The sequence below is a fragment of the Crotalus tigris genome, unplaced genomic scaffold (assembly GCF_016545835.1).
Source record: "Crotalus tigris isolate CLP2741 ecotype Arizona unplaced genomic scaffold, ASM1654583v1 scf7180000017847.2079705, whole genome shotgun sequence".
Classification (NCBI taxonomy): domain Eukaryota; kingdom Metazoa; phylum Chordata; class Lepidosauria; order Squamata; family Viperidae; genus Crotalus; species Crotalus tigris.
In genome coordinates this window covers 889,258-914,831 of record NW_024096670.1, presented here as the reverse complement: position 1 = coordinate 914,831, position 25,574 = coordinate 889,258, and the positions used below count along the sequence as shown (strand labels likewise).

Sequence of the window (25,574 nt, the reverse complement as noted above, 5' to 3'; positions counted from 1 at the left end):
CGGGTCCCGAGGTCATGTGATCACCATTTGGGACCTTCCCAGCCAAACCTTCCAGGAAGGAGAGTCATTGTATTGACGTAATATACGTGTGGATCCAAACGAAGGGACCAGAGTGTAACCGTTGATGTATGTCCCAGCCATTGTTCTTCCTCTCTGTAATTTGCTTTGCTGTAACTTAAAATACGCTGCCCACTGAGAAAAAGCTCAGGGCGGAATGCCAGTAATTGTGTATCGGAGCGCAGAGAAGTCACGAGCTGTGCATAAACCGGTAGATAAGAAATTGTGTATCTGAATGCAAAGAAATCACGAGCTGAACTCTTAGTGTGAGAAAGTGTACGAGCTATAAAAGAAAACAAAACGGTTGATTGGGGTGTGCCTCATCTCCTCTGCCTTGCTGGGTCTGGGGGAAGAGTTTGAGGGCGCCCAGCTTCGCCTTGATCAACAATAAAGCTGTATCTTTTGCAGTACAGTGTTTTGCAAACACTGGGAGGTGTTTGGATTCCGAGCTGAAAACCTAACAAAAGCAATGTGGCCTTTTCTAGTTGACAGATGGAAATGTTGTCAATGTGCATCTACTATTGAGGGCTCCTGGGTGCTTCTCTGAGCTTGCTTGTTTTCTTGCAGACGTTTCATTAACCTAACTAGGTAACATCATCAGTGCTAGAAGGGAGTGGTGTTTATGGAGAGGAGGAGGAGGAGGAGAAAAGGACTGTGGGTCCTTGGTGCTCTCTGAGCTTGCTTGTTTTCTTGCGGACGTTTCATTACCCTAACTAGATAACATCATCAGTGCTAGAAGGGAGTGGTGTTTATGGAGAGGAGGAGAAATGGACTGTGGGTCCTTGGTGCTCTCTGAGCTTGCTTGTTTTGTTGCAGACGTTTCATTACCCTAAGTAGGTAACATCATCAGTGCTAGAAGGGAGTGGTGTTTATGGAGAGGAAGAGGAGGAGGAGGAGGAGGAGGAGGAGGAGGGGGAGGAGAAAAGGACTGTGAGTCCTTTCGATTCAACATGCAGAATTAATAAAAGCAGCAACTACAGTGCAGAAAAATAATCTTTTGCAGTTTTTCCTCTCAACCACGAGAGGGAGAACAAGTCCACAAAGTTATGTAGCTGAATTGTTTCTCTCTTTTCCATGACATTTTTTGAAAGGAACAATGCATTCTGAGATTAAACACAAAGGCTACTGTTTTTTATTATTATTATTATTATTGTGTGGACCAAACTGATGCGGGAGATATCAACTAGAAAGAGCACAGCTCAGATCCCATCTTGGCTATGAAATTTGAAGCCCATTGTTGGTCCAGATGTTATCCTAACATCTGGAGCAGCTTTGCAGACAATGAGACAGGAGAACCCTTTGAGGAATTGTTGGATGCAAGTAGGTCTTAAATGTTGTTGCATATAAACCATTTATATGTTTAACTCAGTAACTGGGTTCACATGTTTCCTGAGGTCACATCATCCGAGGAATCATAGCCTATGTTTGTACAGCACATCAAATCAGCTTAGCCCAGGAAACTGCAGTGCTAAATCACCTGATCTGACCTGCTCAGCATGTGACTCATGCATAACCCTCTTGTTTCATAAATTAGTCGTACATATATATGTGGTGATATCAGCCTGCATGATACAACATGTTCACTGGGTGAGAACCAGAGTTGAGATGTGTGGTTCAAAGCTGAAATGGATGCTCTTGTCTCAAATGAATGACAACCAGGTGGATGGGGAAGAGGGTCTTCTTCTCTTTGTCCTCTACACCAAAAAGCCTGGAATTTCTTCTTGAGTTTTATGAAGTTCAGGAAATCTCCTGGAAGGGTATGAAGTTCATACATTCACACAGAGCTAAGGAGAAATTTCCTGACAGTGAGAACAATTAACAAGTGGAACGAAATTGTGAGTGCTCCATCATGGGAGGCTTTTAAGAAGTGTTTGGCCAGCCATTTGTTTGAAATGGTTTAATGTTTTGTTGAGGGAAGAGTCTTCAACAATGGTGGTTGAACTCTTGGATGGTTCAGTCCAAGCCAGGAATAAACAACATGGAGACTGCTTTAGAAAGAAGGTTGCAGTTTATTGAAGAGGAGAGCCAGACAGGAAGATGGCTCTGGAAGAAAAAGGAGAGAGCACATGTAGGGAGTGGGTTTTTATACCCTCTGGAGCCTTTTGTTTGGAGTTGTTCCTGTGGCATGAACTTTGACCTGAGTCTGAGTGTGCCCTTTGGCATCTGTGGGTTAATCCTATTATGTCCTGTCTTAGAGTTTGGGTAGGGTATGTAGATTTTAGGTGTCTTTGTCTTCCTAAGCTTCTAGCTGGGGGCCTCCAACCTTCCTTTCTACAGAGCTGGTTTCTGCTTGGGGGAGGGAGACTTGGGACTATTAAGAAAAACTGGGCATGCTTTTCTGCCTCTTTAAAATCCTTTGAGAAAATATATTGTTCTGCCCTTTTAATATTTCCTTCTCTGGGGGGGGGGCTGACTTCCCACAATAGCAGTTTGAACTAGAAGACCATCAAGGTTCTTCCCAACTCTGTTATTCAGTTATTCCTCTGTGCCTTCAGTTGATGTGCTCATAGTATACATCTATCGGTATTCAACAAAGGGGTACAATATATGTATATGTGTTTATGGGGGGGAACCATCAAATATTCTGCTGAACTGAATCTGAAGCAAGCTCTCTGGTTTATTGAGTTTAAATCTTCATATTCCTTCTATCTTCTAAACCAGAGGTGCCTAACCTTGGCAACTTTAAGACCTGTGGACCTCAACTCCCAGAATTCCCCAGCCAGCCATGCCAGCAATTTACTCACAGTGTGCCCCACTTCTGAACAAAACCCACACTCATTTATCCCAGCCGCGGCATTTCCAGCCCCACCGTCCGTTTCTTAACGTTCCTAAAATCTGGGCCAGGCTTTGTTCCGTTTTTGTACCGCAGGCTAAACATTGGCCCCATTCATTATCAGGGTCACCCCCCCCCCAAAAAAAACCAGGCTAGCCAACATCCTGCCTCGTTTCCAACGCTCCAAGGCTTGGCTGCTTTGAAATTCAGCAATAGGAACCCCGTGTCTAATGTGACAGCTCTAAGTCCTTCTTGGCTGTCACTGACCTAGAGACTTCCTTCTCTGTAAGATGCAAATGTTCCATCAATACACCCCATTCCTGAAGCCTGATACCAATAGCAATAGCACTTAAGATTTATATACCGCTTCGTGGTGCTCTACTGCCCTTTCTAAGCGGTTTACAGAGTCTGCCTATTTGCCCCCCAACCATCTGGGTCCTCATTTTACCAACCTCGGAAGGATGGAAGGCTGAGTCAACCTTGAGCCAGTCAGGATCAAACTCCAGGCTATGAGCAGAGTCAGCCTGCAATACTGCATTCTAACTACTGCGCCACCATGGAAGGAAGGAAGGAAGGAAGGAAGGAAGGAAGGAAGGAAGGAAGGAAGGAAGGAAGGAAGGAAGGAAGGAAGGAAGGAAGGAAGGAAGGAAGGAAGGAAGGAAGGAAGGAGTAGCAATAGCACTTTGACTTATATACCACTTCATGGTGCTCTACAGCTCTCTCTAAGTGTTTACAGAGTCAGTCTATTGCCCCAACAATCTGGGTCCTCATTTTACTGACCTCAGAAGGATGGAAAGCTGAGTCCACCTTGATCCAGTCAAGATCAAACTCCTGTCAGTGGACAGAATCAGCCTACAATACTGCATTCTAACCACTGCACCAATACAGCTCACACACCCACTTCCTGGTTGGCCTATTTCTTCGTTTTTGTTTTGAAATGCACGTTGGGAGATGCTGACTGCAGACCGGGCTGCTTTTGTTAAGTAGGAAGACAGGCAACGCAGTTATTTGAGGGGTCCTTGGTGCTCTCTGAGCTTGGTTGTTTTCTTGCAGATGTTTCGTTACCCAAACAAGGTAACATCATCAGTGCAAGTCCTAGTTTGGGTAATGAAACATCTGCAAGAAAACAACCAAGCTCAGAAAGCACCAAGGACTCTTCACTTCAACCCAGAGTTAGAAATATTCTCCTTTACGGGTACATGGTTATTTACGGTAAATTTTCAGATGACAGAAGCAGCAGGATCCAAGCTGCCAATTTCATGACATCAGCCCCGTAAACAAGAGGTAAGACAGCAATTTGCAGAGGGGAGAGCGGTTTTATATCTATATATATTTCTAGATGCACCCAGAGCCTTTGCACGCTGTGGACAAAAACACAGTTTTTGTGAAAGAGAGGCACATTTTGTAACAAAGTGAAAACTGGAGGAAACCATCCCAAACCTTCTAGCAATCTTATTTTCTCGTTGATGGTTCTCCTACCTGCTCAACTTTTAGAGATGTGGACTTCAAATACCACAATTCTCAGCAATGGCTGGGCCGGTTATGGAATTTGGGGAACTGGTTTGCACAATTTGCCCAGGTTGTTGTTGTTAGTTGCGAAGTTGTGTCCGACCCATCGTGACCCCATGGACAACGTTCCTCCAGGCCTTCCTGTCCTCTACCATCTTCTGGAGTCCATTGAAGCTCACACCTACTGCTTCAGTGACTCCATCCAGCCCCCTCCTTCTCTGTCGTCCCCTTCTTCTCTTGCCCTCCATCTTTCCCAGCATTAGGCTCTTCTCCAGTGAGTCCTTTCTTCTCATTAGGTGGCCAAAGCACTTGAGTTTCAACTTCAGGATCTGGCCTTCTAAAGAGCAGTCGGGGTTGATCTCCTCCAGGACTGACCGATTTGATCGCCTTGCAGTCCAGGCGACTCGCAGATTGGGAATGGTTTTATTTTGGTTTTTATTTTATTTTTTCAATCGGTTTGTGTTTTCAATCAAAGCTTCTCGCGCAACATTGGACCCATCAGACAACGATCCCATCAAGAAGACCCAGAAACAACCCCATGGAAGCCATCCCAGGTTACCGCCTCATAGTTAAAACCCAGCAATAATATCTAAATTATAAACTTCCCTGAACCAGATCCCTCCTTCATTTATTTGCTCACTGCTTCCAACTTTTGCATCTTCTCATCAACAGTATCAGAAAGCATATAAAGGGCAGAGTCTGCAAGACAAGACTAACTTGGTTTCCAAATCTGCAGTAGCAAAACTGGTGATTCTAGAGCAGGGCTTTTCAACCAGTGGTACGGGTACCACCTGTGGTACATTGGCACCTGGCAGGTGGTACGCGACCATGCTAGAAAACTGGTAGCAGGGGAGGGGAATGAGCTGAACCGGTGGCAGCACCGCACAAGCCAGAGCGAGAGACGGCTGGAGCTGCAGGGCTGTCAGGGCTCAGCGGAAGCGCCAGGATCAGCGCCAGGCTCCAGCTGGAGCTCGGTGCTGATCCTGGTGCTTCTGCTGAGCCCAGAAGAAGCGCCGATCAGCTGGAATGTTGCAGCCTCTCCAGGGTCTTGTGATTTACATTCAGATGCTTGGCAACTGATTCATATTTATGACGGTCACAGTGTCCCAGGGTCATGTGAAGTGACCAAAACCTGCTGCAACCGCCCAGCAGACAGGGGAAATAAAAACCAAACACCCCCCCACCCCACCCCCACTGCCAATCCTCAACAGAAATGCTCACAACATTGGAAACCTCGGACAGGAGGAAAAGCGCTGCTGGATGGGCAGGCAGGTGTCTTGCTCGGCTGTGGCATGGGGGGCACTTTTTTCAGTGCCATTGTAACTTTGAACAGTCACTAAGTGAACTGTTGTAAGCTGAGGACTGCCTGTACTTCATCACTTTTTTCTCTCTTTTTTTGGTCATCAAATTTTTGGCCCCTTGCTAGGCGACTGGTGGTACTCGGATATTGCCATATCCTAAAAGTGGTACAGTAGGTGAAAAAGTTGAAAAGCCCTGTTCTAGAGTCATATGTGAAAATCTGTGCTTCCAAATCCCTTCCTCTTGTTGAGACTTGCCAAAAAGAACATTGGTAACCAGTTGGTAACCAATCCACAGTGTTCCCTAAAAACGTGAGGTTTAAAGCTGTGTAATTCACAACCTACCAGATTCAAAGTAGGTCTTTCAGATTTTGGTCAAAGGTTTGATCTGTGGTCCTTCCATTTGTCTCCCTCTTCTAGCCCTATTAGCAAAGGAGAAAACATTCCCACCGACTGGGTAATGTTTTATGGAATCACAAGACTGCAAATTTGATTTAGAGCTGAATCTTTGCCCAGCTGAGCAAACCCCAGTTCTTGGCAGCTGTGAGGCTCTTTCCTAACCTCATACGGTCCCTCCATTGCATTTTTTTTTTTAATTGTGGCCGTAGAGTCCCCAAGTCATAAACTTCCTAACGGAAATGTTTTTGAAGAGCCAACGCCCCAGATAAGAACCATTTTCGTTTTGCAGCTGTGGAAAACTACATTTGGTTTTTTTCCCTTGTCTCTCATGCTTTTAAAGCCTAACCACACCCTCTTCTTCCAGACGGAAAGACTGTTATTTCAAACATTCTTGCTTTGCTTTTGAAGCTGGACACTAGTTGCCAAACAGTGTTTGGCGAGATCTTTTCCGCGTGCCCTCTGGGAGGAGTTCTCTGTTATATCAACCCCAACAGATTTGAAAGCTGAGCAACAGGACCGGGCTCCATTTGGGAACTGAGAATCTACTGCTGAGCAGACAGCAAGACATCGCCCGAGAGGCAGAAAACATGTTTAAATTTATTCCTTTTGATGATCCAGGTAAATAGCCTCTGGTTCTCCTCTTCTCATTTTGAAATCTTTTCAATGCCCTGGTTCATATCTAGCCTTTCTGGGTGGAGAATCCATTCCTAACCTCAACATGGCGTTGGTGTCCACATCTAGCTGGCTTTGGCTGACTCGGAGAATGGGTCAACCTGGGTAGTACAGGATGGGAGGCCCCCCAAAGAGTTGAGAGTTGCAGGCCAGATTGAGATGTGACAAAGACCTCCCAGAAGAAGATGGTGGCCCGCCTTGTGTAGCGTGGCCAAGAAAAATAAATCAATGTGTCAAGATATTAGGATTTGAAGTCTGCTTTTTTCTTTTTGCCAGTGTCTGCCCCTAAATTGGAGTGTGCAAGTTGGCGTTATGGGAGAGAAAAAATGTTTATTTCCAGGCTGCAAAAAAATAGATTTGCTTGGAGAAAGGGATGCTTACCCCACGCCAGAAGTTCCTGGTGTGTCCAATCAAAGGAATGTGCAATAGAGCTGGGAAACCTTTCCTTGTCTGCATCTCTGGGGAGACTCAGATATTGCCAGATAATGCGACATGTTTGCCAAACAGTTTAATTTAAATAGGTAAAAACGGTAGGTTATATTTTTTTTCCCTGCTGATTTTTTTCATGTAGCTAGATTCAAAACATGGAGCCTTCCTCCCTTCCTCTCTCATTCTCTCTCTCTCCCTCCCTCCCTCCCTTCCCTTCCTTCCTTCCTTCCTTCCTTCCTTCCTTCCTTCCTTCCTTCCTTCCTTCCTTCCTTCCTTTCTTTCTTCCTTCCTTCCTTCCTTCCTTCCTTCCTTCCTTCCTTCCTGTCCTTGGGATCTTTTGTTTCTTTACCGTTGATGTCCTCAGTTCCTTCCTCCTTGTGGCATCTTGAGATGGAGAGAATGAAAAGGAGTAGAAAAAATAGGGGCTTGGCAGGAAATTATTTTATAGTACTGGCCTTTTATGTGAAAATTTAGAGGGGGGGGGTAAAAAAAACCCCTGTTTTTGGGGGGGAGGGGTGATGTGGGATGGAGTGAGTTATTATGTAATATGAGTACCCAATTTCAGGTACTGAGTGTGCCATGTTGATTTCATAAGTAAAAACTCAAGAGCACAAACATATGGATGGAACAGAAACTGGAGATGCGTTTTGACAAATCATTTCTTGTTTGTTAGAAATAAACGGAGAATATTTGATTTTGATCTTCATTCTCCCAGAACTGTGTCACCCTCAGGCACCATATTGCCTTTTACTGACTTTTTTTTTTTTTAAGATGTGGTTCAGAAAGTTGAAAGACACACGCTCACTCATGACATTCTGTAGCTTTCCACTCAAGTCCTGTCAAGTCACAAGATGTTATTTTAAACTTCTCCAAAGGGTAATAATTATGTACCTTTACCAACTGACCAGAAATCAAGGGGACTTGCAGAATTCCCAAAGGGGCAAATTTTTCAGCGGAAAGATAAAAATCAGAAAGAATGAAATAGTACCTTTTGAAACGAATAAATCTTACTGTAAGACATAAGCTTAAAAGGTGGTCTCAGATTTCTTTCTTTTTTACTTTCACTGAATAATGCAACTGTCAACGCTGCTAACATCGGATGTTTTTGCTTTGACAACAGTTGGAGATGCAACCATGTTCTTCTTATGTTTTACTCTTAGAGTTAGATGTGCTGGGGGGAAGAATGTGCATGAGAGTTTAGCTAGACTAACAATACTGGACCTAGTGTGTGAACCAAGGTTATTGAAATAAGAGATGATAAGAATTGGTGGGTTGGAGAACTGGAGGGAAAACCTGCATTTCAAACTAATTGGAGAATGTGATTTATGACTGTCAATTGGAGGAGGGAATTGTGTTTTGATACTATGTGCTCAGGGGAGAGGAATCCAGTTTTTGGCTTCGATTATGTTAATGCCGATGCTATGCTCTAATAAAGATTCTTTAAGGTAAACAATGCCTCAAAGTTGTTTGAAGAGTTTCATCTGTCAGAACCATGACAGAAACTTTCCCAGAGTTCAGCTAGGACTGAAAACAGAATTAGCTCTCATAAACATAGACTCTGGCGCAAGGAATCCACCATTTCTTAAAACCCAGCTTTCTCATAGGTTTTTTTTTTAATTTTTCTTCTGCTTAAGAGTTCATTCTGAGTCTGTAGCATCTGTTCACCTAACTCTTTTTTTGGAGAGTTTCTGCTAAGCTATGTGGTGTGTGTGGGGAGGGTGTGAATCTGTGATTTTTCAGTTGTCCTTTGCTATATCTATTTTCCTGATCCCTTTTTTAAAAAAAAAATAATGAAAAAAAAAAAACAAGAAAGTCCACTTGCCTCCAGAAGCTTGAGTTGACCTGAAATGACCTCTAGAAGCTTGAGGTGGTCAAAAAAATAGGCAAGAAGTTGAATCCCAAAAAATCTTTGGAAGCTACTATTCAGACCAGGATACCTCCATAAGCCTGAATTGACTGGAAATGACCTCTAGAGCAGTGGTTCTCAACCTGTGGGTCGGGACCCCATTTGGGGTCGAACGACCATTCCATGGGGATCGCCAAACAAGGCTGTCCGCCATTTTTTCCCCCTTTCCTTTGGTCACGTCCCTGGCACCCGGTGATGTATAAGTGGTTGGGGGTCACCACAACATGGGGAACTGTATTATGGGGTCGCGGCATTAGAAAGGTTGAGAACCACTGCTCTAGAGGCTTGGGGTGAGCCCTTAATGAACCCTGGAGGATTATTTGACCTACACAGTCTTGAGATGGCCACAAAATAGCCCAAGAAGTTGACCCCATATAACGCATAGAAGCTGTTGCCAAGCCAGGTTCCTCCAGAATCTTGAATTGGCCTGAAATAACCTCTAGAGCAGGGGTTCTCAACCTTGGCAACTTTAAGACTTTTGGACTTCAACTCCCAGAATTCCTCAGCCAGCAAAGCTGGCTGAGGAATTCTGGGAATTGAAGTACACAAGTCTTAAAGTTGCCAAGGTTGAGAACCCCTGCTCTAGAGGCTTGGGTTGACCCACTAATGAACACCTTTCTAGATAGAGTTACTATACATATCAGTTTGACTATTGTTATTTTAAAAATGTAAATTTTAATTGTTTTAGGCAACTGGTGTATGATTGCCATGAGAATAATTTGTGCTATTATTTCTGACTGCAGTTAATACAAAAGGACAGGCTGTTGTGGATCAGGTGACAAAAGCTGGTCAGAAAGGTAAGGAAAACAGGTTTTATTAACAGCACCTTCACTCTTGTAATAAAAGAAAATGGTACGTTTCCCCCCCCCCCAATTTGGAGCAGTTTGTCTTCTGTACAGACTTCTAACTAGAGAAGTCACCTTTGATCTGGCTTTAATAAACTTGTCTTGGTAAGGCCACACTTGGAATACTGCATCCAGTTTTGGTCACCACGATGTAAAAAAGATGTTGAGACTCTAGAAAGAGTACAGAGAAGAGCAACAAAGACTATTAGGGGACTGGAGACTAAAACATATAAGGAACGGTTGCTGGAATTGGGTATGTCTAGTTTAATAAAGAGAAGGACGAGGGGGGACATGATAGCAGTGTTCCAGTATCTCAAGGCCTGCCCCGAAGAAGAGGGAGTCAAGCTATTCTCCAAAGCGCCTGAAGGCAGGACAAGCAACGGGTGGAAACTAATCAAGGAGAGAAGCAACCTAGAACTAAGGAGAAATTTCCCGACAGTTAAAACAATTAACCAGTGGAACAACCTGCCCCCAGAAGCTGTGAATGCTCCAACATTGGAAGTTTTTAAGAAGAGACTGGACGGCCATTTGTCTGAAATGGTATAGGGTTTCCTGCCTGAGCAGGGGCTTGGACTAGATGACCTTCAAAGTCCCTTCCAACTTTATTATTATTATTATAGCCTACACCAAAGAACAGAAAAATCTTCAAGAAATTCTGTTCTTGAAGTACAGAATCAAATCTTTCAAAAAAAAAATCAAATGCACTTTACTATGCAGATTTTTATACTATGCTCCTCCTGTCATCAGTTGATCTTGGTTGATCTCAAAAAGCTAAGCAGATTCAGGCTTGGTTAAGAGAAATAGAAAATCAGATAAGTTATAATGGCAGGGTTACTTGATTAATAGTGGTCTTAATTTTTATTTCTCTTGGGGGCAGGCCAGAAGGAGCCTGAAGTTTGTAAATTATCCTAGAAACCCTCAACACTCAGAGACAATGGAAGATTGATGATCTTGATGATGAATAGGGAGGAAGTAAGAGTTCAAGGCTGAAAGAATTGAGAAATGATAGATCATAAAATTAAGCCATGATAGGTGTCGTATATTTTGAAAAGGTAGAGAAATTGAACAATTGACAAATTGGTTTGGTCTGGTCAGTGTTTAATTATTTTGTTGTTAGTTGCGAAGTCGTGTCTGACCCATCGCAACCCCATGGACAACATTCCTCCAGGCCTTCCTATCCTCCACCATCTTCTGGAGACCATGGAAGCTCACGCCTCCTGCTTCAGTCACTCCATCCAGCCACCTCATTCTGCTGTCCCCTTCTTCTATTGCCCTCCATTTTTCCCAGCATTAGGCTCTTCTCCAGCGAGTCCTTCCTTCTCATTAGGTGGCCAAAGTATTTTGAGTTTCAACTTCAGGATCTGGCCTTCTAAAGAGCAGTCGGGGTTGATCTCCTCTAGGACTGACCGGTTGGATCGCCATGCAGTCCAGGGGATTCGCAGGAGTCTTCTCCAGCACCAGAGTTCAAAGGCCTGAATTCTTTGGCGCTCAGCCTTTCTTATGGTCCAACTTTCACAGCCATACATTGCAACTGGGAAAACCATGGCCTTGTTTAGGACTTTTTAAAAACTCATTTTGAACAGATCAGAGATATGAAATGCCATATTCTGTCGTGAGGGAGTTTTCTGCTAAGGGCTGAATGGGATGGTATCTCTTGATAAGTATCATGATTTGTTAACTGAATTGGATCAGGTTGATCTTTGAAGCTTAAGTATTATCAGAAGCGTCTAAGATTAAATCATTTGGCTCAGATTATAATATAAAGGAAAAGGCATCTGGGCATCTACCGTATTTTGTGGCGTATAAGACGATTTTCTAAAGCATTCAAATTGGTGCCGAAGTCGGGGGGCGTCTTATACGCTGGAAATTACAGTAGTTTCCGGCATATAAGATGACTTTCTAGGCATGCAACTCGGCGCCGAAGTCGGGGGTTGCCTTATACATCGAATCGTCCTATATGCCGGAAAATATGGTACACTCTGAAGAGACTTCAGATAATTTACGACAAGACTTCAAGAAATGTCAATTTTGCTGTATTCCCAGGGAGGCAAATTTGCATATCAGAAACCCTTAAGTTAACCATCTTGCAATTTCTTTCTTTTCTTTTATGTTATTGATGACATCTGCAAAACATTAGAAGATACTGGCAAAAAAGCAGTGCAAAATGTAACAAGTCAGGCAACAGCGTCGGGTAAAAAGGACGAAGAAAAAAAGAACAAAGAAAAGAAGTAAAACATTTCAACCTAAATGGGCTGATCTTCCTTTTGGTTTGCCCAGAATGTTTGAAATGATCCAACCATGTCTTTATGCATTGGAAATTTATCTTCCCATAACTACCCTATTAGATGTACTTTACATACCTTCACTGAAGGTTAAACTATATATTGCATAAATGTTGTTGCAGTATCAAACATTAAATAATTTCAAAGTGAATGGTGACAGTGTGTTTCTGATCATTGTTTTCTGTGATTATTTAGAATACAATAGAATAGAATAGAACAGAACGCAAATTGCAGAATAGAATACAATGCAATACAATAGAAGAATAAAGAATAAAATGGAGTGGAGTGGAATAGAACAGAACGCAAATTGCAGAATAGAATACAATGCAATACAATAGAAGAATAAAGAATAAAATGGAGTGGAGTGGAATAGAACAGAACGCAAATTGCAGAATAGAATACAATGCAATACAATAGAAGAATAAAGAATAAAATGGAGTGGAATAGAACGGAACGCAAATTGCAGAATAGAATACAATGCAATACAATAGAAGAATAAAGAATAAAATGGAGTGGAGTAGAATAGAACAGAATAAATTGTCAACAGATTTGTTGACCAGGAGTTAAAGGGGGACTAGTATAGCTATTTTGATGTACTTAGCTCTCATCAGCTAGCCATACCCTTCTGAGATTCCTAGAGGTTAATACATCTGCCCAACATGCAAGTGGCCCCGGGTTCAAATCTCAGAAGGGTATGGCTAGCTGATGAGAGCTAAGTAGATCGAAATAGCTATACTAGTCTCCCTTTAACTCTTTGTCCACAAATTTAAATTTAACATGCTTATATGTATGTAATTTCCAGGAATGACTGAAAAATTCTGGGCCCAAGTCAACAGGAATGGTGTGGGAACTGGAGCCTTTACAGTCAGATCCCAGCCCGTCTCCATTTACGCAGGGTAGTAAACACACAAACCAGAGTATGTTTCAAAATGTCAACTTTTAATAATTGCTTTCGTTGCCATGTTATGTCATGAATTATAAAGGAGCTAGGGGGAAAAAAAGCACAAATTTCCAGGAGAGGCTGGGGTGTTTTTTAAAAACATCCTAACTGATTAGACAAATAAATCTGGCACTTTATAGAATTCATCTGGACACAAGACCATGTCGAGACCTTCAAGGCAGCTACGGGAACAATCCAATCCTGATTCAAGGCCCGCCTCTAACCAATTTTTCCCAACATCAGCATTTCCAGATGAATGGAGCAAAAACTACGTCAGTGTGCCTGCCAATCCTCTTGGTGCCAATAGTTTCTACGTTTAATTGTTCAACGGGCCAATGCTAATGCTAAAAGCACTTCATAAACTAAAATACAAGAATAAAAACTTTACAAAAATTCTTCAGACTGTCCCAAGGTTATGCTCAAGTACGTGTTATCCTTTTTTTTTTTTAAAAAAAAAAGTAATAATAATACATAAGCTAAGTGGATATGTAGTGACAAGATTAAACAATAAGCCATTCTCCTCCCCTGGGTATCTGTACATCAATGATGCTCGTTCAGCTTATAAAAAGAATCAATTCCTGGAACTCCTGTCTTTTGCGTACAACCGGTCAGTGCTTAAATCAAGGTGAGGCTAAGTACATGATTTAGAGGCAGGCCTGTAGCAGGAGCAAAGATTAAAAAAAAAAAAAATGAAAAAGAAATACAATCTTTACTGAAAGAGAACAAGGCTTCTGGCTCCTGTAACTGTAAAAATGGAAAAATCTAAGTTATTTCCTGAAGGTCACCCATTCAGTCTTCAGAACCGATCCAAAGAGCTTTAACTCAAAAGTGCCTAAAACTACAGGTGTAGCATTGCCTGAAGCCAAAGTGCTTGAACAGTTAATATTTGCTTCAGCGTTATACGTGGTCGGAAGCGATGCTAAGTTGCTTAGTGGGGCAAGGCCACGCTTCCGTACAAGAAAAGGGAACAGGTGTAGCCTCGCAAGAGGAAACCTACAAAACTCTAGGCGGTGCAGATGAGCTGGTTATCTTTAGTCGTCTCTCGACGCGGGATCCTAAATCCATGGATTCCCCACCCCACCCCCCAGTATTATATATAAAAAAAAGACTAGCTTGAACGGAAGCTAAATGAGAAAGGGATTTCTGTGTAAACTTCTCGTAAGCTTTTTTTTTTTTTTCCCAACGGGACTCAGAACACGGGTGTGTCAGGCTGAGACCGAGGAGCCGTTTATGTGAAGGTCAGACCGGCTTCGTTGTACACTTTGAAGACCTTCTCGATCGCGTTGACGTAGGCAGCTGTTCTCAGGTCCAGACCGAGATTGTACTTCATGGCGGTACGCATGATTTGCTGTGGGACATTAAAAATGGCAGAGTTATAACAGCTGCAAGATTACTGGTTGGGCAATATTGGAAGAAAAACTCTTTGCCTACTATGGGAGAATGGATACTTAAGGTGTCTAATTTAGCAGAAATGGCGAAAATCTCCGCCTATTTGAAGGACCATTCACAAGAAAGATACATTATGGTTCGGAGAAGATGGATTGATTATATTCAAAAGAAATATGACGCTGAAAAGTATTATCTTGCATATGAGTAGGTTTTAGATTATTATTAACAGTTTTAATTATATTATTATTTTTGTTTTTAATTCGTTAATACTTGGTTTGAAAAGGAGTTCAAGGGGTTATGGTTTTGATTGATAGTATAGTTGATTAATGTTAGTTAGATTATGTTTGTTTGTTACCCTGTAATCCGCACTGGGAAGTGGGGGAGGGTGGGAGGGGGTGGGAGGGGTTTATATTGTATTAAAATTGTAAAACTTTCAATAAAAAAAAAATATGGCAGAGTTAGGACCTTTGCTACCCTTTTCAAAATCCTCGGGGGAAACCACTGAATACTCATGAATGTTTTGCCTGCGTGTTTATTTCTGTGGTGACCTGCAAACCTGTGAAGCAAACCTGGAGAAACGATGCGCCTGGGAATACTACTGGATTCCAACTGCTATTAGCTTCAGCTAAAACAAACCAGGTTCAGAGAGTTGAAGCTCTTACTGAGGAATATTTAGAGCAGAGGTTCCCCAACCTATTGGGGAACCAGGAACCGGGTCCGTGGAGAGAGGATTTTCCACGGACTGGAGGGTGGTGTGGTTTGGTGTGCTGCCTCCATCCTGCAGATGGGGCTTTGCTTGTTTTTTTTTTTGTTAAGTTTTTATTTTTCCATTTATTCAACATACAGAATACAATTTACAAGATAAAATAAATTCATAACCATTGGTACCTCTTGCCCATTCCCCCCAGGCTGCGTCCACTCTCTCTAATACCTTCCCTACTTCTCTCCTCTTTCTCTCCTCCCCTCCTACTCTCTTCCCCTCCCCTTCTCCTCACCATCCTACTTCCTCCCTACTCCTTCCTCCCCTCTCATCCCTCTCAAGCAGATGAACGCAGCATAGGGGAAACGCCCAAGCACCACCTCTCTCATAAACAACCATATATATATTATCCTTACCCACCCACTCACCCACTCACCCACCCTCAACCCTCCCCTCCTAGAGCAGAATACAGGGTTATTAGTAACAAAATTAATAAGAAAAAGAAAAAAAAGAAAAGAAAAAAAATCATACTTAGCCCTCAACTCCCCTTAAATTACATCATCATAAACAAATCTCTTCTACAACATTTGCTATAAAATTTACTTTAACGTCATAATTTTATAAACAAATCCATTATTCATAAAATAAATGATACTTTGTAGTCCCATACTTTTTCTGAATATAATCTATCCATCTTCTCCATACAATAATATATCTTTCTTGTGTACGATCCTTTAAATAAGCAGAAATTTTTGCCATTTCTGCGAAATTAAAAACTTTAAATATCCCTTCTTCTAAAGTAGGCGGGGCTTCGCTTGTTTGTGTGGACTGGTTGCTGGTGTGCCACGGCCCGGTACCGGTCCACAGACCGGGGATTGGGAACCCCCGATTTAGAGGGTTACCCGTTATGCTTTTGTTCAAAGATCTATCCATTTTTTTATTTAAAAAAAAATGGGGGAATTCAAAACTCAGCTAGTTGTGAAACTGAAAATAAGGGACAGTTCAGGATAGAAATATACCAATGGGGGCTCTGATGACCATCCGTGGCATTTAATGTTCGATACCTACCCGTGCGGATCGCTCCATGGTGTAGGCCAAGCCTGAATGCACGATGTCTTTCTCCGAGGCGCCCTGTGGGGAAAAGAACGGCCGTCAAAAGCCCAGTCTAAAGTCACCAGCAAGAGGCTGGCTTGGCTTGATGGGGTCAAATTCCCCTTTTAATGTCATTTCTAGGCACAGCCTTTTAATGGAAATTGGTGAATTGAAAGTTTACTTGAACATTGGGTCAAAAACAGGGTTGGTAGGTTTATATACCCGCCAAACTATATATATAAAAAAATCATATGCAACGTATATGCTGTGTTTCCCCGAAAATAAGATCCGGTTTTGTTTTTTCGTGTCAACGCTGCTAACATCGGACGTTTTGGCTTTGACAACAGTTAGGAGATGCAACCATTTTCTTATGTTTTACTTTTAGAGATAGATGATGCTGGGGGGGGGGGAAGGATTGTGCATGAGAGTTTAGATAGACATAGCAATACTGGACCTAGTGTGTGAATCAAGGTTGATGAAATAAGAGATGATAAGAATTGGCTGGGCTGGAGAACTGGAGGGAAAGCCTGCATTTCAAGCTAATTGAGGAATGTGATTTATGACTGTCAACTGGAAGAGGGAATTGTGCTTTGATACTATTGTGCCCAGGGGAGGGGAATCCAGTTTTTGGCTTCGATTATGAAGTGCCGATATTATGCTACTCAAATAAAAGATTCTTTAAGGTAAATAATGCCTCAAAGTTCTTTTGAAGAGTTTCATCTGTCGAAACCAGGACACTTGGTTTTTGGCCTCCAAAAGAGACACCAGGTCTTATTTTCGAGCGGTGTCTTTTCCACTCACCTCCGACAGGGACAGCCCCACCCAGCTGGCCCACTTCATCTGCGGACAAAGGAGCAGCTTCATTCTGCAGCTGCATGCGGGCCTGCAATTTTGCAGTCAGGCCTTTCTGGAAGGCCTATGCAAGCCTTCAATCCATCGCTCGGTTCTCGGCTGCAGTGGCCCTCCGGAAAGGCCCATGACTGAAAAAATGCAGGCCTGGGGATGCCACAGAAGAAGTGAGCCAGTGAGGAGAGGCCAGGCTGCAACGGTAAGTGGGTGTAGGGCGTATGGGGCAACTCCACCCCCCAATCCCAGTCCTAGCTTGATGTTTAGACATGTGCTTTGCCCCCAAACTAAGGCTTATTTTTGGGGTACAGCTTATATTAGGCCCACCGCCAAAAATCTTTTCAGGGTAGGTCTTACTTTCCGGGAAACACGGTATTGCGTACAGGAATTAATGCACAATATTCTAACGATATCAAGTTTAGACTTCACTTGGGACCATCAGTTCTGCTTTTTGATCAGAACTGTAACACGGGTAGTCCTCGACTTAACGACCATTCGTTTAGTGACTGTTCAAAGTTACAACAGCACTGCAAAAGTGGCTTACGGCTGTTTTTCACACTTATTGAAGCGCTGCAACCCCCCCCCCCATGGTCACATGATCAAAATTCAGACACCTGGCAACTGGCTCATATTTATGACCGTTATAGTGTCCTGGGATTCCCTTTGGTGACTCTTCAACAAGCAAATTCAACGGAGGAGCCAAATTCACTTAACAAACGTTTTACTCCCTAAACAACTGCAGTGATTTACTTAATAACCGTGGCAGGAGAGGTGGTCAAATGAGGCAAAATTCACTTAACATCTAGTCTTGCTGACCCACAGAAATCTTGGACCCAATCGTGGTCATAATTCGAGGACAACCTGTGTTTGAAACTTTTATCAGTCCATTTAGTCTTGGCATTATTAATACGAGCTGAGCCAAAGCGTCAGCCTTCAACGGAGTCGAAGTGCGGCATTTTAGTTTATTTCTTCAGATTTCTTTGCAGGTTTGTTGTTGCATGACTGCAGAGTTTGCTTAGAGTCCTTAGACCAGTGGTTCTCAACCTTTTTAATGCCATGACCCCCAACCGGTCGTAAGTCGAATACTACTTAACCGGTCATAAGTGGAGGACCACTCAATTGGTGCAGCACCATTTGCAGAATGGGACTTTTGACGGGCTCAGCAGGGCAGAGACAGCCTGGACAATTCCTATTGGCTTTTGAAAGCCAATAGAATTAGACTCTATTCAAGAGAGTCTATTCTATTGGCTTTCAAAAGCCAATAGAATAAAAGGGAGTAGCACAGCTAAGGAAAAGGGGGAATAAAATGGCGGACTGCGTTGTTTGGCGACCCCCGTGAAATGGTCGTTCGACCCCAAATGGGATCCCGACCCACAGGTTGAGAACCACTGCCTTAGACCTACCTATTAAATGAAGTTAAATTTTTGCAAAAGCCACTTACAGATATTCTATCCTGGAATTCCGCAGTGGGCACAACCGGAATACTTCCCCCGTGTTTCCCAAACTTCCTTTCCAAGCTTTCCTGAACTGACACTGAAAGAAAGGAAACAGCCGGTTAAAACTCCTGGCCAAGGGTGATCAAAAGACAAAATATTCTCCTCAGCAGAATAAATTTCCTTCTTTAATGCGCTGCCAAGGTAGATCTGCTTCCTCTCAAAGGCGGGAATTTCCTTGTATGCCATTGATCTGCCCCAAAACATTCAGCAACGCAATGCCAAAAAAAAAATCCACTGCTATAATTTCCAGCCAAAACCAGTTAAAGCCACCAGGCCTGGTGCGCCTCCGAAAGCGATCAAACAGCTCAGACATGCCCACCACGTGGACCAAGGCTGGTATATGAAGGGCAGAACCCATTCCACGTACTTAGTAGATGGTAGTTTGAGTCCCTTTCGTACTTGAAGGTCAAGCGGCCGTAGCTGACGTGGTTCAAGTTCTTCAACCACTCAAAGTAAGATACAGTCACACCACCAGCGTTTAAATAAAGGTCCTGCAGAAAGAAGAAGTGAGGAGATGAAAAATAAGTAGACCAGTTCAGGTTAGGAATGATCTACAGCATGGCCAAAATTGTGGGAAAAGTGTACAGTAGAAAGGCCACCTTTGGTTAAGTTCACTTCATAATACTGTTTTACATCGCTTTCTGGGCAACCGGTCAACTCTTTGCACCATGACTTTAATTTTATTACAAGCTCACTAAATGAAAGAACACCAAAAAAACCCAACCACTATGACAGCGATTACATAACACACTGACCAATGTCCTCCTCTCAGCTTCAATACAGGACATCAATAACCGAATCCTTTCCAATAACTTTTGTTGTATGCCTGTTCTGTCTCTTTTTGTGAGATGGGAGGGCTGCACGTATTAGATAAAGGAGTAAGTAAATAAAATTCAAGGCACTGAAGAAAGGTAAGAAGGCATCACTCTGCAAAGAGTAGCAGAAAGGAAGAAGTAACTGCCTTCGCGTCCTGTTCAGCAGCCCGAGAACCAGTTTAACGGTTTCGAGGAATCCATTTTTACTCCCACCCAATTGGTTGTATTCATCCCTGGCTTTGAGCCAGCATTCAGGACACAGTCCCCAACAAGGAGACTCAGAAAGAGTTTCCTTCACTTCGATTAATACAGTGGTTCTCAACCTTTTTAATGCTGTGACCCCCCAACCGGTCGTAAGTCGAGGACTACTCAACCGGTCGTAAGTCGAGGACCACTCAACTGGTGCAGCACCGTTTGCAGAATGGGACTTTTTGGCGGGCTCAGCAGGGCAGAGACAGCCTGGACAATTCCTATTGGTTTTTGAAAGCCAATAGAATTAGATTCTATTCAAGAGAGTCTATTCTATTGGCTTTCAAAAGCCAATAGAATAAAAGGGAGTAGCACAGCTAAGGAAAAGGGGGGAAAAAATGGCGGACTGCGTTGTTTGGCGACCCCCGTGAAATGGTCGTTCGACCCCAAATGGAGTCCCGACCCACAGGTTGAGAACCACTGGATTAATAGCTTGAAGTCTCCTCAAGTTGGAAGAGCTTCCCATCCGTTAGGTTAAGCCAACTAACCCCAAAAGCTTCTCGGAAACGTGGGATGGAATTGTCAGAAATCAAGATAAAGGTTCAGTCCCATCCACTACCAAACTAGCTGAAGAATTTTGGGGGAGCTAATCAAAGAGATCATGAAGATCCAAAGGTCCTGCCTCTGCTGAGAACAGCCTTATGGGGGCTGACGATGGCTGAGGGAGATTCATTCCTGCTTCCAACTATGCCATGGCAAGGAGGAAGAGTGGGATGGATTCCACAGAACTTCCTTCCTTATAGACCAGGGGTAGGAATTCTGGGAGTTGAAGTCCACAAATCATGAGGGGGGCCATAGTTCCCCCATGCTGGCTCAGGGATTCTGGGAGTTGAAGTCCACGAGTCATAAAGCGGCCTAGGCCTAGGCCAGGGATAGGCAACCTTGTCTCTTTTAGGACTCGTGGACTTCAACTCCCAGAATTCCTGAGCCAGCACGGCTCAGCTTGGAAACCTCTCCCTTTCCCCTCAGCGTGGCTGGCTCAGGAATTCTGGGAGTTGAAGTCCACCAGTCATAAAAGAGCCAAGGTTGCCTACCCCCTGTTATAGACCAAGATCAAAGACTTGCTAGGCCCGTAGGGGTCTCCAACCTTGGCAACTGTACGACTTGTGGACTTCAACTCCCAGAACTGAATGGGTGGCTGAGGAATTCCGGGAGCTAAAGTTCACAAATCATAAAAAGTTGCTACGGTGGGAGAACCCTATGTTAGGGTATGACTGAGGATGAAGCAAAAGCAGTTTTTAATCTTCTACGTTGATTTTTTTTTGTATCCAACACAGCCAAAGGCAGACAGCCTTAATTTGCTACTAAAAGATACAGTCCTAAAAACAGATTAAAATCCATTCTGTTTATTTAAGAAAAACCCTCCAGAATAGTTGTTTTTTTTTAAACAAAAATCAGAAGTTATCTCCATCAATCACCTTAACACTGTTTTTCACCCCAGGTAACAACTATCAAAAAGAACCTTACCGGAATAACCATGATATTCCGTTCCAAGAATATCTTATCCGCTTCAGGGGTCGTGGGTCCATTCGCGCCTTCAGCAATGATCTGGAAAGAACAAGAGTGTCACCATTAAGCCCAGGAAATCTTTCACTGAGGCAGCCAGAGGATCTGGCAGAGAACAGTCTCGGCTGGAGCTGCCGGCCTGAAGCCCGCACCTGCCCGCCCATCTTACTTTTGCTCTGACTTTCTGAGCGTTGGCTTTTGTCAACTGCTTCTCGCTGGCCGCTGGGATGAGGATGTCACAATCGGTTTCAAGAATATGGCAGTCGAGAGTCTGGGCTTTTGGATAGGTGAGAATGGATCCGTGTTGCTGTTGAGACACACGATGGAGATTACGACGCTTGAGCGCAGTGGTGGCGAACCTTTTAGAGACCGAGTGGCCAAACTGCAACCCAAAACCCACTTATGTATCGCTGGGTGCCAGGTGGGCATGGCCTACTGGATGGGCATGGCTGTGGTCATGGCAGATTGGGTGGGTGTGGCCAAGCTGGGCATAGTCACCTCGATGTTGCTCGTGGGGAGGGATGCCTATGGGAGGTGAGCAGGGTTGGGGGAGATCCAGGGGGTCTTTGGCAGGGGCAGTGATAAGCAGGAGGCTTGTCCTGCAGGATGAGGTGAGGCAGGGCTGACTGCTGCCTGACACCATCGGCCCCCGCACACAAAGGCCAGCGAGTGCACAGGGGCCAACAGTGTCCATCAGCAGCCACAGCCTGCTGGCCCCTCAACCGGCACACTCTGGGGCTCCGCAGCCCGCCGCCAGAAGTTCAGAGAAGCTGCGTCTGAGCTGGATGGACAACCGACAGCTGAGGAGGTGATGCAGTGGGTCGTGCCCGGGAAAAGGAGAGCATGCGAGGCCAGGAGGGATGGGATGGGGGGGAGGGAAACCAGATGTGCTGGGATGCATCCGGCCAGGTGGGACCTCAGCGAGTTTGCAGGCGGCTGGTTGAAGAGGAACAGTTGCCCTCTCCGGGGCATGGCACGCGTGCCCACAGAGAGGGCTCTGAGTGCCACCTCTGGCACGCGTGCCACAGGTTCGCCACCATTGCTTTAACGTCTTCACAGAACAGAATAACAGAACTGGAAAGGAATTTGACGTCTTCTAATCCAGAGGTCCCCAAACTATGGGCTGTGGCCCACTACCGGGCCACAGCCTCTGGGCCGCGTGAGTGCTGGCCAGGGCACACGCGTGTGTGCATGTGCTCCCCCCTTGCACCTTAGCCTCACTGCGAGCCTCGTGCTGGCGCTAGCAGCCCCATTTGTGAAGCACACGTGCTCACGGCCTCATTCGCATGCACACGTGCAGCCGTTGCGTGTGTGTGCATGCGCGCATAAACGTGCCTGCCCCTCCCTTTCCTACCAGAGCCGCCAACCCAGAAAGATTGAAGACCCCTGTTCTAATCCAACCTTCTGCTCAAGCAGAAGACCCTATAGTACCATTTCAGGCAAATGGCTATCCAGTCTCTTCTTAAAAGCCTTCTGTGCTGGAGCACCCACATCTTCTGGAGACAGGTTGTTCCACTAGTTGGTTGTTCTAACAGTCAGGAAGTTTCTCCTTAGTTCTAGGTTGCTTCTCTCCTTGATGAGTTTCCATCCGTTGCTTCTTGTCCTGCCTTCAGGCGCTTTGGAGAATAGCTTGACTCCCTCTTCTTTGTGTCAGCTCCTCAAATACTGGAAGACTGCTATCGTGTCACCCCTAGTCCTTCTCTTCATTAGGCTACACATACTCAAACATTACTCATGGACTAAGGTTCTATATTTCAACCCCCCCCCCACAAAAACATTTGTCCAAGAGGAGGCTATGATAATATATATAAGGCGTTCTATCCAAGGCTTTAGGCAGTCCCGTTATTTTCAGAAGATGGTTTTCTATTTTGTTTACCTCGGTCATTTTTGTGTGTGTGTGTGCTCCTCAACACCCTACTTGGGAGTCTCACCCTCTTTTGTTATTTTCCTCTGAAGAACTAAAGCTTGACTGCCTCACTCAAGCAAATCTAATAAGGTCTTTCCAATCTGAAGCCCGTTTGCTTTATACACCATAAAGGCTTCTAATGCAACTAATAGAGGGACCACTAAGCTTCACAGCCAACGAAACAGGACAATTCACAACGGTTAAACCATTTGGCCTACCAGCTTATAATCTTCCAACTCCTTCGGGTCAAGTCCATCGGGATTCCAGATCGCGCCATCCTTTTCTCCAATAGCTACACATTTTGCTCCATAGCGATGAAGGTATCTCATAGAATGCAGACCAACGTTGCCAAATCCCTGTTTAAAAAAATAGTGAAAATAAGTTTTTACTTAGCCTTGCGCAAACCTCTATTTTTCTAGAGGCAGCTTCACAAAGTACAGCCGTGGCCAAAATTGTGGAAACCTTTTGGGAAAAGTGTATTTTTGAGGTTTGATGGCTAATAACACCACTTTTTTTTCTTCGAGTAGTACCATAAAATTATATATCAATGGGAAGATAATTTAATCAAGAATGTAATGCAACATAGTTTGTTCAATTATCTGTACTGTATTCTATGAAAATGTATAGCCAAATAACCAGAAAAAGGAAGCACAACTTGCTTAGGTTGATCTCAGGGAGCTTTCCTTCATCTGATTGTAGCCAATGAGCATGAGTGTTTAGAGAGCCAATCAGGTGTCATCTTGTTTTGGCCATGAGCCAATCAGATCACAGTAGGATTCAGTTATTGATGTCCTGTATTGAAGCTGAGAGGAGGACATTGGTCAGTGTGTTATGTGATCGCTATCCAGTTAGGTGGGTTTTTTTGTGTTCTTTCATTGAGTGAGCTTGTAAAACGTAATAAAATTAAAATTATGGTGCAAAGAGTTGACCGGTCACCCACAAAGCGATATAAAATCTTTAATTTTATTACATTATACAAGCTCACGAAATGAAAGAACACAAAAAAACCCAACCAACTGGATAGCCATCGCATAACACACTGACAAATGTCCTCCTCTCAGCTTCAAGACAGGACATTGATAACTGAATCCTACTGTGATCTGACTGGCTCATGGCCAAAACAAGATGACAGCCGACTGGCTCTCTAAACACTCCTGCTCATTGGCTACAATCAGATGAAGGAAAGCTCCCTGAGATTAACCTAAGCAAGTTGTGCTTCCTTTTTCTGGTTATTTGGCTACAACTTTTCATAGAATACAATACAGGTAATTGAACAAACTTTGTTACGCTACATTCTTGATTAAATTATCTTCCCACTGATATATAATTTTGTGGTACTCCAAAAAAAAAAGTGGTGTTGTTAGCCATCAAACCTCAAAAATATACTTCTCCCAAAAGGATTCCACAATTTTGGCCACTACTGTATGTTCCTGATTTAAAGCTTGTGTGGCTCACGTATATCAATAGCTGAGCTTCCCTGCCTGAAGAATTAAGGATATCACTGTCTTATCTCAAGGCTATCCGTGCCTTAAGGCATCATTGCTCCCTTTCTTCCCCCCGTGTGACTCTCGCAAATCCACTACCTGGATAGCAAACGTCTTGTCTCCAAATCCTGGAGTCATCCCCAAGAGGCTCATGTACGATGCTTCATTGATGAAGTTCTCGATCCCGTGAAAGACGCCACGGCCCGTGGCAGAGATGCGGCCATGGATGCCGCCCTGGCTGATGGGTTTCCCCGTCACACAGGCATGGGCGTTGATGTCCTGCGAGAGAAGGAAGGACGTTCGGGTGAAAAAGGATGGGCAGATGTTCTCAAAACGGTTATTGTCGGGTCCGCCAGGCTCAGCTTGGCGCCTCACGGGCACCTACCATTGAAGGCTAGAAGGAGAGGAAGATAGAGGGGCAATGAAGCTGTGGGTGTACCTGATGGGGAAAAGGGAGGGGGGAATGACAGGTGATAAAAACCAGAGAAGCACCAGTATCCAAGGCCAGGCACCCTGAGAAGGAACGTGGATTACCCCAAAACATCTCAGCGTTCTCAAAACACAGGTATTATTATTATTATTATTAAAGTTGGAAGGGACCTTGGAGGTCATCTAGTCCAACCCCCTGCTCAGGCAGGAAACCCTATACCATTTCAGACAAATGGCTGTCTAGTCTTTTCTTGAAAACTTCCAGCATTCACCGCTTCTGGAGGCAGGTTGTTCCACTGATTAATTGTTCTAACTGTCAGGAAGTTTCTCCTTAGTTCTAGGTTGCTTCTCTCCTTGATGAGTTTCCACCGGTTGCTTCTTGTCCTGCCTTCAGGCGTTTTGGAGAATAGCTTGACTCCCTCTTCTTTGGGGCAGCCCCTGAGATATTAGAACACTGCTATCATGTCCCCCCTCGTCCTTCTCTTCATTAAACTAGACGCGCCCAATTCCAGCAGCCGTTCCTTATATGTTTTAGCCTCCAGTCCCTTGATC

General features: G+C 44.0%; 1 protein-coding gene and 1 long non-coding RNA gene across 2 annotated transcripts in view; one reads left to right on the top strand and one right to left on the bottom strand.

The window, feature by feature from the left end:
• Nucleotides 1–6,310: 6,310 nt before the first annotated feature.
• LOC120307995 lies at nucleotides 6,311–12,321 on the top strand. Its single transcript, XR_005556714.1, has 3 exons — nucleotides 6,311–6,654; nucleotides 9,787–9,840; nucleotides 12,026–12,321. It is a non-coding gene; the product is annotated as an uncharacterized LOC120307995 (long non-coding RNA).
• A 767-nt stretch (nucleotides 12,322–13,088) lies between these two features.
• Nucleotides 13,089–25,574, bottom strand: part of GLUD1 (glutamate dehydrogenase 1) — a 35,724-nt gene continuing 23,238 nt past the window's right edge. The window contains exons 6-13 of the mRNA XM_039343385.1: nucleotides 24,693–24,872; nucleotides 23,328–23,465; nucleotides 21,373–21,510; nucleotides 21,165–21,245; nucleotides 19,001–19,124; nucleotides 18,579–18,670; nucleotides 16,268–16,330; nucleotides 13,089–14,458 (exon numbers count right to left, since the gene is read on the bottom strand). Coding sequence (XP_039199319.1) covers nucleotides 14,339–14,458; nucleotides 16,268–16,330; nucleotides 18,579–18,670; nucleotides 19,001–19,124; nucleotides 21,165–21,245; nucleotides 21,373–21,510; nucleotides 23,328–23,465; nucleotides 24,693–24,872 — 936 coding nt within the window. The 3' untranslated portion in view covers nucleotides 13,089–14,338. The remainder of the gene's footprint in view (nucleotides 14,459–16,267; nucleotides 16,331–18,578; nucleotides 18,671–19,000; nucleotides 19,125–21,164; nucleotides 21,246–21,372; nucleotides 21,511–23,327; nucleotides 23,466–24,692; nucleotides 24,873–25,574) is intronic.